The following is a 12,334-nucleotide window of genomic DNA, read 5'->3' as shown; positions in this document are numbered from 1 at the left end:
TTAGTTCCTGCAACCTCTGGGGCCGAGCCATGTTTTCCTGTGGTGCTTTTTTTGTCTTTTCTTTTGTGTGTTTAGAGAGGCTCTCATTGAAGTGTTAAAACATGCTGCAGGAATTATAGAACAGCATCCTTCACCCCAGTGGTGAAGTTCCTTTAATCAGGCATCATCTGCAGAGGTGCTGCAACACTTGGACGGTGGCTACCTCTGCCCTCTGTTGTATAGAGGAGCATTTGGGGCTCCTGGCACAGAAGGAGTACCAAAGAAGGATCAAGACAGCTAACAAAACCATTGTATGATGATAAAATGGGTGCAAGCCGGTCCTGCAGGAGGAGTGGCACCACAGGAGCACAGTAGTACTGAGGTGGTCAGGGCAGGTTTGTCTGGCAGTAAGATGAAGTCTTTTCCTGGTTAATGTTTGGTTGTGTTGTGTTTTCTGTATAAAGCATAGTTGAAAGAAACTGGCTGAGGCATAGAATCCAATTAACAGGAAGCACCAGTACCTGGTCACCAATGATATAACTGGCTTTGCGTCATTCAAGTCATTCTGTTATTTTTCTGTGAACTGGCATTTGGAATTAGGTATGGTGAGGATCATAGCTTTGGTGAACTCTCTCATGAGCTGGTTGTTTCAGAGGAGATATTGTTTCTTTTTTTTTTCCCCAGGTGGATTAGACAGTATCAGGAGGTGGTGAAGTGGTAGGTTTCTGCACAGAATGATGTCCAGGGGTAGTTTATTGTGAAAGCAAACAGAATGTAATGACCAAGAGCTTCTGGGAACAAGCCAGGAAATCATTACACACTCAGATAAGTAGGTAATCTGTGAGTGAGAAGAGAATAGGATTGGTGTGATATTCTACACTAGTATCCGATAGGGAGTGCCTGGGGTTTAGAATCCTAAAACCTTAGTCAACAACACATGCTGTCCACCGTTTACAGAATGTAAGAAATAATCCTTTGACACAAACCTGTAACAGTGTGGGACAGTGAGATGAATTAACTGTGGAATTTTATAAAACAAAACCCTTCAGCCATCACAGTTTTGTTTCTCACTATTTTTTTTTATTCTTACCCTTTACACTTGGCCTAAAACAGGGAAGAATATTAGTTCCTCGCGAGTTTTGTGAAACAGCAGACATCATATTAATGAATATTAACTTTGGAGATGGGTACATCAGAGCAGCTCAATTAATAGAATAGGTTTTGGATGACTGTCCTCAGCTGTCTGGCACTACAACCCAAAGCATTAAAATCCTTGGGTTTTACCAAAACACCACAAAAACATGATTTAAAAGATAAACACTATTCAAAGCCCTTTTTTCATTAAGGTGCAAAACAAACCCAAACCAAGCTTCATCATAGTGGTGGCCATGCTGGTTAAAAAAATTGAAGATTAGAAAATTGTGTATAATTCATACTGTGTTTTTCTGTTCTGTTTGGGAAAGCAGTGAACTGGCCCATGCATACAGTACTGTCTCATTTGGTCATATGAAATGAATACAAGGCAGTGCTGACAACTAACCTGACTTATGGTGCTCATGGCCCTCATGTAGCTTTCGTTGCGTGAACGATATTGGGGTGAGGAGAGCAGCGATTTGGGGTCAAGGAGGGTTTTGGGGTCCAGGTTATCCATGCTTCTGTTGATTGAAACCTCACTCACCGCACGCAGATAGCTATGACTCCTGATCTGCAGCTTTGGAGAGTGCTCTGTTGAAATCCTGACATAGAAAAGATGAGGATAAACACAGCAGTCAAGATATGAGTTTAAACAAAAATGTTGTCAAACAAAATGTTTCATGTTGTGTGTGTGTCCAGTTATTCTGGTGCTGAAATAACAATTTAACTATAAAATTATTGGAATATTAAGAAATAGCCTATTAAACATTTTCTGTACATTCATGGCTCCTAAATTTAAAAGGAGTAAAGTTCCATACATGCCAATTCCTGTCACTTGTCAAACTATGTCATTTCTGTGTCATTTGTGTTTGTCTATGAACTACCAACAACAGTGAGCTTGGCCAGAGCCAGAATGGGGGCTGTGTCACTGCTCCATTAATGACACCAAATCAAGGAGAAATCCTCAACTGACATGATCCCGTGTTAACTACTTTAATCGTTTTTAAATGCATGAAGCCCATCAAGCAGTCTTTGAGGCCCTGTACAGCAAGGCTGCTGGTAGACTGCTGCCAGCAGCAACAGAGAGAGCAACAGAGACGCCTGGCTTTACAGCTTAACTGACGTTTGTTCTAGACACATACATACACAGGGAGACAAGACTCAACATCAGGGCTCTAATCCCTATGAATGTCTGATCGGTTGTACTACTTTGTCTGTTGTCTGTCTCTTACTGATCTATGCTGGATATAAGAGATACAAGAAATTTACTAAAACTACAGAATTAAACATGTCTCTGTTCATAAATGACTTGATAAGTGACAATCACATAGATCTGCTTTGTCTCACTGAAAACCTGTCTGCAGCAGGATGATAAAAAAAAGGAAAAACCATTCACACCCACACTCACACATAGCAATTTATAACTACACAATTTATACAGCAATTTATAATACACATTAATTACTCTGAAACCTAAACAGAGTTTCAGTATAACTCATTAGGAGCCTCACCCAGTAACCTCAGCCTTGTCCCGTTTCATATTCTTAACGGAATTTTCTGGATTTATGATATAACACAGATAAAGTCATTGCAGGTGTGACTTATAATTGACCAAACACTGCTACACTGGGCTGGTTATCATTAGCATTCAACCAAAAGTATTAGCTTTTTAGGACTATCCAAGAATCCACAGAGAAGCAGCAGTGATGCCAGGGGTTTCAAACCTTCAAATTCTGTGACTCACCAGGACAGGGAACAGATAGCCACTGACCTTTCTTATTACAAATTCCAGCTCACCTGTATGGAGTCAAATTAGGGTCAGATTAGATCTGTGTGTGTGTAAACCGATCTGTGCATGCCTAAACCGATCTGTGTGTGCGTAACCATATTTGTACTTGCAGACTTAGTGGGGCTATACCATGCTTACACTTATATTTTGGGGCGTTAAAATTATGCAAAAATCGTGGCTAAATTTACAAGTAAAATAACCTGACCTTAATTTGCCTCCACGCTTTAATTGGCTAATGAACACGGAAGTCCTTTGACCTGGAACTCTAACAATCAGCCTTTGCGCCATTAGGGGCGCTCCTGTGTTTTTGTGTGGGTCATCTCCTGACTTTGTTTCCTGCCTGTGCTGTAATGAGTTGATGACACTACCTGCTTTATGTTGTATTTAAGTCATGCCTTTTGTTTCACCCGTTGCTGGTCTGTACGCGGTTGTTAGTTCGAAAGCTACTTGTTAAAGAGAGGAGTTTTAAAGATGTGGAGATTTTGCTTTCTTTCTGATGTCCCTTTTTTCATCTGTGAAGGTTTGTGGTTGTCATCTGTGTTTAGGTTGTTTGCCTGTTAGGAACGGAGCATATTTAATTTTGATCTGTAGGATTGTTTAGTCGTCTCCAGTGATTGAGAACCAAGTGTTTCGTAGCGCTACAAGGTCGCAGCGTAGTGCCGTGTGCACATAGGCCGTAGTGCCTCCTGGCTCCATGAGGGCCATAGCTTCCCCGCTCAGAGCAGGTGTTAACTCCGTCCTCCACCTCCACTGCATCTCCTCTCCTGGCGGTTCGGAACCGTACGGGGGGAGTTGGTAAAAGGAACAGCAGATCCTGAGAGCTCCACATGCAGTACACAGCAACAAGCTAGTTCAGTGACTGATGATTATATTTATTAATCGGACAGACATGACGGCTCATATTCATGTGTATGAAGTGTGACGATACTCTCGTGATTTGCAGAGGTGATGCAGTTGCTCGAACTTTAAACTGCTGTTTCGATCAGACATTCATGTAACATGTTAGCCGACAGGCTATTAGCAATGCCATGCCATGCAGGTGGAGTTAAGGTGGTTATGTTCCAGTAACGCTACCATTGTGATTCTGTGTGATCGTTTATCAAACCACAATAAACACGTTTGCTTAAGGTGAACACCTTTACTTTAACAATGCTTTTAAACAGCCATATATGTAAAGCAGTTGTTAGACAGGCTTGGATTTTAGTGCAGAAACACGGTGCTTCTCGCTGAACAAAACCGGTCTACAAGGTGCAGAATCTCTCAAAATGTCATCGATACCAAAGACACTGGCTAGCTTGGTATTAGAAATTGTGATCGTTTATTTAGTTCGCAGCATTCACTTTCAACCATCAGCCTAGACCTGCACCTCTCTGACTGTGCTCCACTTCACCCACAGTTTACTTAGGCGCTGACAGCACCTGCCGGCAGGTAACAGATACGTCGCTAAAGAACAAGACGCTGCACAGATTGGTTTACGCATGCATAAATCTAATCTGACCCTATTTTGACTCCATATACCTGTCAGAGACTGAGATGTTGTGTCAACATTAGGACTCTGACACTGAAACACCTTAGGTTTAGTTATCAATTCACAGAAACTGGTAACATACGATATTGGTTGGGACAGTTACCTACAAACTATTTGCTACTCACGCATCACTTTTTTTATATTCTGATGTAGCTGTCTGACAAGCAGTCTGCAATGGTGGGTTAGTGTTACAACAAAGTTGACACAAGTAAATTATTAATATTCCAGTGGAAATAAATAAAATTGTTATAGAGATTTATCCTCTTCTTTAAGCATTTCCTCTACATTGGTGATCCCCAACCCCCGGGCCGCGAACCAGTACCGGTCCGTGGGTCAATTGGTACCGGGCCGCGAAAGAAATCTCACATTATTCCGGTTTTATTTATTGTGGGATTCTGAACGATGCTTTTTTGGAAAATTACCGAAATCTCTTGGCTAAATCCACCTACAGTAGGACTTGGTCTTAACACATGTTAAGACGCTTGTCTAGGGCACGTGTCTTAAGGGCTGCTTTGGTCGGTAACATGTAACACATTACTGCTAAATTAAAACCCCCAAGCTAGGTTACTTTGCGCAGCCAGTGAGGCAGAAAAAGAGCCAATGACTACAAATAAAAAGAATACTGCATTTAACAGACAATACCAGGAGCCCTACCTGAAACATGGTCCGCTCTGCATAATGTGTAGCGACTGGTTCTAACGAGGCAATGAAGCCTTTAAGCTGCTTCATCACTTGGAAATTAAGCATGTTAGGCGATGTTACGAGGATGCTGCTAATAAAGCTGCAAACATGGTGGCTGCACACTTATTATTATAAATAAAAAATACCAGTTTTCATGCCGATCGTAACGTTTTACAGTACTTTGTTAGGGTTATATTTCCACCCCACCTTAAAGACCGGTCCGTGAAAATGGTTGGGGACCACTGCTCTACATAGAAGAAATGTCCTCTTAGTTTATTCAATGAGTGACCTCCATATTATTTGTCTTGTGATTTGTAATGGCTTTGGTGAGTATTCCACAATGTACCACAATTATGAGTATATAACTGCGTAGCCTTCAGAACTAGATCTGAGGACTGAGATACATCGTCTCCAGTCACTTACACTTTCACTGACAACACAGACAAATACATTTTGCTCCACATTATACAAGTTTCGTTCATTCAGATCTTTGCTACAATTTGCTGGTACACAAATGATAAGTGTCAGTATAAACACTTACTTACCGGTTTCCACATAGGACCAATAAAAATGCATTCTTCCTACATTGATCTAAATAATAAATCAGGGTTTAATGTTTAGTGCCTATAAGAGAATCTTGCTACATGATCATCTAAACTGCCTGAAATTCAGGTTTACAGTAGGTCCACTTAGGGCAACTTAAGTCTACTTAATGTTGAGTTTAGCAAAAGCAACATATGCATATACTAAACATAGTGGTGTAAAAACCCAGTCCAGCATACTGGATAACTGGATCCAATCCCATTAATTCTTACTGTAGAGTGGTCATCTCAGTCAATGACGGCTGTGTGGCCTTTAGGTAGCTGGCCCGGCGTGCTTGGACCTTGGGGGAAGGCTTTGGACTACCATCAGAATCCCCACTGTCATCTTCAGCCATTGCTTTCACATAACTGCCGCTTCTCATTCTTCGACATGGGATGTCATCCTCTTTTCCCAAAGGTGAAAATCCGCTCCATTCATCCTGAGGTACCTGATAACCAAGCAAATGGAACAGAGAGACCGGTCAGGAGGATCCAATCCACTTCTGTTTGAATCGCCACGACAACAGCACATGAACCCTAAACACACAGCTAACATGCAGTGTGCTAACATGGTTATTTTTCAATAACAATCCAAAACACATATCTGGAGAAAAACAGGATGAACATGATTCAGTGCTCCCCATGACCTCAGTCAGACACCGGTGGGTGATTCTGAGCAGACAGACTGAGCATCATGGTTCATCCAGCATCCAAGGGTTGTTCACACTAAACCTATTGTAGAAGACCTGGTGCTGAGCATAACTAGAACACGGAATCTGCAATGTTTCATTTGTAAATACATATGACTGTATTTGTAAACAGCTGGTGTTTGTAACAATATTATTATCATTTTGCGCTTTTACTGTATGATTTGCTTATATGGGATCCACTAGAGCTCATTGTGAGAAACAAGCCACAGTTCTGCTAGGCTATGTCTGTCTTTCTCTCTCTCTCTCTCATAATATCCGTGTGTGACGTCAAAGAGACACAAATGAGTAGCTTGGCTATAATAGGAGAATGCAGGGAAAGGACCAGCTGCAGTAGCTTCAGCAGCGCCTCTCACCCACGCACAGGCCTCACCTCCACTGCAGCTCTTTGCTGTAATGACTGAGGATCCGTTCAACACTGCTTTCTGTCGTTACATCTGATGGGCTCCTGACAACCAGTGCTCACTCTGTCTGTCCACATTTTAATAAACATGTCACTTTGTGCACGACAGTCTGAGAGACACAGTGTGTCCAGAGGAAATACTTTAGATATTATATCATCACCTGTGCATTGTTTCCTTGGCAACCCTTTGCCGTTTTAATAGCTTAAGGCAGCAGCATCAGAAATAACAGGTATGTGACCCAGCAGCCAGCAGCTGGGCTCTTGAGATGCTGAACATCATTTGCATATTGAGCATATACAGTACAGCCAACGGGAAGCGCTTCACTGTGTTCTCTTAGCACAAGTGATGCAGTAACCGCTATTAATAAACCATGTTTTCAAAGCTTGTCCATGACCATTTGTCTTTCACCCTCCTTTCGGTACATGGGTTGGAACAGCTTAAGTGGTAGGAGTTACATTACAGGGCTTGGTGTCATTGGCAGGAAACCCCTTCTAGATTTCTAAGAATCTGATTTTATCGAAGCAAAGTTACGGAGACACAAACTCAGAACCTTTAGCGTATTCCTTGTCTACACTTTAGTCATGCACTTTTTTTTAAAAGCTGCAAGAAACCAAAGGCATTTTCCATTTTTTTAGTTGTGAATGACATGGTTTGTGGACCTAAAAGTTAAATTTAACCACCAGTATTGTGTTTGTTAGCAGTGTCAATCTGACTAATCAAAAACGGCAAACTTTTGAACATTATTATGAACATAGCTGCATTAGGAACAACAACAAATCATGATTTTTTTATTAATAATAATAATGATGATGATAATTATTATTATTCATTAATAATTATTTCCCCAAACATTTTGGGGCAAAATTAACCTTTGAGTTGTTCCTATTGTGGATTATTCGAGAGTGTTGTTCAAGAATGGTTTCAGCATCCTCTAAATTCTGTCTAGCCTTTTCTAGTCTTTCACTAGTTCATATATACAGTGTGGTAGTAAGAACTAGAACTTTAATGAGTCTATGAAGGTTTTTATATTTTTTACTTCAACGTGTTTTCCAAGCTTTTTTAACTTGTATTATTGATTTACTGTAAATACTACAGTATATACTGATTTTAGGGCAACTGGAAAACAAGCATTGAATCTTTACTGTTAACTAATAGCACCAGGAATTCTAATACATGTGTGAAGCAACCACGCCATCATAAGAACTCCTAATCACAGACAGATTATGATGAATACATACAGTTCTTCGTCACTGCAGTTTACCTAAGATGTCCATTGTTACAGTTCATTGAATGTAGAAATATATTGAAATTATACAATTTAGGCAAAATAAAGAGAACAAAATGTAAACATACCTAAACATTGTTTAGCTAATCTGGAAGTGTCCAGTTTTATGCTCTCTATAGAGGCAGGTAAGCCCCCCACCCCCACCCCACATCACATCATTGACAGCACAGCACAGCACAGAAAACCATCTAGACAAATTGCCAAGCAAGGCAAGATAACAGGTAAAGACGCAGGAAGGGAATAGTACTGGATTAAAAATGATGTCTACAAACACGAAAGAATGTAGTTTTTCATGGGTTCATGTAATCACCTAACATTCAGAGAGTAAGGCTGCTACTGGCTCTGCACTTACTTCTCTTTTCAACTCAAAAGGAGGAAAGAGGAGGAAGAGGAGAAGGAAGAGGGAGGCACTCCAAACCAATAAGAAGTGGAGGCGAGTTGGTGGGTGGCAGGGGGTCAGGTGGTGAGCTGGGTGAGTGGAGGAAAGACAGGAGGAAAGTGGCAGAGGAAGGAGGTTCTTGGGAATGGGAATGTTCCCTCTAAACCTGTGGATGTGCTATATTTAATATCATCTATTGCCCAGTTATAGAATAAGATGAAGGGCACATAAGCCTTATTTAGCTAAGAGTTTGAGGATGCTGGGAGATTTTATCTATTGTGTCATTGCCCTGTTGTGTTACCCTGGAAATATTTATAATTTAATATTTATTTATATAACAACAATAGCTTAAAAACTAGAAAATAAAAAATTCACATCAGAGAATTAGCCACAGTAATTTAACTTAATTTAATTTGTATTAATGTGTAGACTGTTTTATTTTTCTAATGGTCAAACAAAAGTCAAACGTTTACCTATGCGCTTTTATCAAAAAGGTTCCAGAAGAGAATCTGAACTGATCTATCAGTGTCACACATAAAGTGACGTAAGTCTAATTTACTACTTCTAATTCTCTAAGGAAAACATTCTCCCTGCACCTTAAGAGTTAATGAATAAATTTGCCAGTTGGTTTCACCATTTGCTTAATCATCGACCACCAGTCTCATTTACTACTGTACCTGCTTGACACCAGTCTGCTCCACTAATTTTAGGTTTGAAAATCCATTTGGGACACCCAACAGCTTTCATATTTACAGATTTCCTTTCAAAAAATTCTAAATGCTAAATACTATCATTATAATCGTTTGACTTTAGATGCTTTAGATGGTTTTGAGAACTCTGCTACATAATATGATTGTTGTGTTTTTATTAATCCTAATACTGTACATTGTCTAAAGCAGGGCTGTCAAATTGATTCCCTCGAATGTTGCTGGCCTTCTGGTTTTCCAACTTTCCCTGTCCCAGCTACTACTGATTACCTTGACCATGTGTGTTCAGTCAATGGCTGGCGAAGCCATCTGACACACTTGGTCAAGGAGATCAGTTGGAAAATCAACAGGGACAGTGGCCCTGGAGAACTGGAGTTTGACACCTCTAGAAGCAGTTACTACAGTAGCATCTGTGTGACTTCAGCCAACTATAAGTTTATAGATTAACCAGCCATGAATTCAGACATGTCATTTCTACCAACCAAACTAAGTTTGCAACCAATTAGCCAACTGTGGATTCAATTAGTTGTTATTTTGAGATAAATATGATAGATCTGCTTTAGAAACAAATTAAAACCTACAGATATATTACCGCATATTACAGAATATATTTAACTAAATACGATCTGTTTCAGCTAGCCTGTTAAGATTATTGGCACACTATGAAGTAAACATGAATATTTCTCAAAAAGAGGGCAGTGGCTCTGACTTTATATTACAACGTAGTCTGGGAATTTGCAGAAGAAAACAAACTTGTGAGCTGGTACAGTGTTATTAGCATTATATATGATTATCTAATTTATAAACTTGAAATTAGGCCTTTGTGACCTATGTTAGTTTAAAATGGTACTGTAAGTGCATTATGCTTATAACATTGGGCAAAGTAGCTGTACAGCTGTATGTCCTAGAAGGGTTGGAATGTTCTGACTGAGAAAATTAATGTGGACACCACTGACTTAGAGGAAACATTGGTGAGGAAAGTAAGCTGTGGAGGAAGGGGGTGTACAGAGTGGTGAAGGATGAATCAATTGGTCGAATGGGAGCTGGGGAGGAATTATTTACCTGTAAGAAATGGCAAGAGCGATCCTGCTGCTGACTGCCCTTAGATATGACTAGAGCGCTATCTAGGTTTAGGTTACCGGATCCTGCGCTGGCTCGTAGGTGGTTGTGGCTGCTGTTGTTGGTGTAGACCTCTCGGGCCCTGCTCACCGTTAGACTCGACGACCATCCCCCTTTCTTCACAAGGGGCCCGTCCCCAAGAACCAGTGGCAGCAAGGGGCCACTTCCTCCACCGATACCGCCACCGCTGTTATTGCTGCTACCACTAACTGGCACACCTGCCGAAGATGCTGCATACTTCACATCGTTGCTCCGGGAAGCTTTGAGTGCTGAATGGTGGTGTGTGTGGCCAAGGTGTTCATGGGCGTGTGTGTGCTTGTTGAGTGTGCTGTAAGGGTCCATCATAAAATACTGCTGAGGCTGTGAGGAGGAGAGGCTAGGGAGGGGATTTTGAGGGAACTTGTCAGAGTTGCTGTTAGGGTACCGGCCCATTGTCATGGCGATAGGTGAGGGGGAAATGGAGGGTGAGGGTGAGGGTGGAGGTTGGTGGTGGTGAGGGTGGTAGAGACACAGCTCCCGTTCCAGGTTGTCATCAGAGCTCCAGTATCCGGAGCCCGGAGCAGATGCTGAGCCGTGGAGCTGGTGGTGGTGATGATGGTGGCTTCGATGCTTGGGCTCCGCTGATCGACAGCGCTCACGGCTCTTGCTGCGCTTCCGATGGCGTACTCCTATTTGTAGAGTTTCACCTTCGGGGCTGGCCCTTGAAGCACCACTACCAACCCCACCACCACCACCACCACCACCAATAACGCTCCCATTATTGGCACCCTTGGACTGTGTGTGGTGTGGACCCTCCAATGAATGTGACTTGGTGAAGAGTTTCTGGACTGAGTGGACCAGATGGCGAATTCTCCCAGGGCTGTCATTGTTGTTGTTGGCCCCCATCCCCCCACTGTGAGCCAACACTCCTCGTTTGTATTGCAGTGTGTGGTAGCCATCTCTGTGAAATGAGGGCTGGTGCTCGTATGGGTCAGCAAAGTTTGCTGGTACCCGGGTGGGCGGTTTACCTCCATAGCCTCCTCCACCTCTTCCTCCCCCTCCTCCTCCTACATACGGTACCATGGCCATACACTCATCCTTTACCTCAGGATGGTGAGATGAGGAGGTTGAGTGACACCTCCTTGGGAAGGTTCCATATGGGACGATGCTGTTGCTGTCAGAGGGATACGAGGTATGCTGAGCATTATAGTATGACAACTCAGCGGGATGTGGCATAGGAATAGGCATGGGGATGTCCATCTGACTAATCAAGTATGGCTTGCGGTCCATATGGTGACCCAGTGGATCATAGGATGGCTCATAGGACACCACATGATGGTGACCCCGACTACTAGACAGGCCTTTCATGATTGGGGAAAGATGGGTGGATGAAAATAGGAATAATGTGGATGAGCGATGCCAGGCAGGCCCGTGACGAGTAGAGTGCTGCAGAAGACTGTCCCTGAGAGGAGAGCTGCAGACTCTGGAAGACAACAAGAGAGAGGAGGAACAAACTGTTAATGTTCATTTGGTCACTGAAGTCCAAATCTACGCCATTTTATGCTAGTCATGCTAGTACTGGTATGTTTTTGCCACTTTATCTTAACATTTTCATCTTTTTTTTTTCAATCGAACAAGTTACTATATACCAATAGTCAATCCTATTGTGCAGTGATGAAGAGTTGTATGTCATAATGACAGTCCTCTCAGCGGTTCCAGTCCATTTCACCTGTCTATGTTAGCGTCAGCCTTTCTGGCAAAACCCATCAGTTTTGATCAACATGTTGTTTTATACATAAAGGCTTTGTTTATGGTGCTAACATTACCAAGCAATCATTGTGATACATTATTGTGAATAAACTGAGGGGCCGACACAGCATGTAATGGTTAGCACTGTTGCATCACAGCAGTAAGGTCCTGGGTTTGATTCCCAGGGTTACCCAGGTGCCTTTTGCATGTTTCCTTATGTCAGTGACAAAGCTGTAGAAACTTATAAGTGAATAAACTACTTTAAACATCACTGTTTTGGTTTTGCTTACTTTGAAACACCACAGACCATGAC

The 12,334-nt window shown here is 41.9% G+C and overlaps 1 protein-coding gene across 7 annotated transcripts in view; it reads right to left on the bottom strand.

Moving 5' to 3' along the window:
- LOC114844028 (disks large-associated protein 1-like) overlaps window positions 1-12,334 on the bottom strand; it is a 64,970-nt gene that overhangs the window by 22,263 nt on the left and 30,373 nt on the right. For 5 of the 7 annotated variants that reach the window (XM_029131036.3, XM_029131031.3, XM_029131028.3 and 2 more), the window contains 3 exons: window positions 10,237-11,755; window positions 5,927-6,141; window positions 1,520-1,715 (listed from right to left, as the gene is read on the bottom strand). In XM_029131036.3, the coding sequence (XP_028986869.1) occupies window positions 1,520-1,715; window positions 5,927-6,141; window positions 10,237-11,640 (1,815 nt within the window). In that variant the 5' untranslated portion in view covers window positions 11,641-11,755. The remainder of the gene's footprint in view (window positions 1-1,519; window positions 1,716-5,926; window positions 6,142-10,236; window positions 11,756-12,334) is intronic. The other 2 variants (XM_029131035.3, XM_029131038.3) reach the window with 2 other exon arrangements.

Source organism: Betta splendens, chromosome 17, assembly GCF_900634795.4.
Source record: "Betta splendens chromosome 17, fBetSpl5.4, whole genome shotgun sequence".
Taxonomy (NCBI): Eukaryota; Metazoa; Chordata; class Actinopteri; order Anabantiformes; family Osphronemidae; genus Betta; species Betta splendens.
Note: the sequence above shows the minus strand (reverse complement) of the source record. Positions and strands in the feature narration are given on the sequence as shown.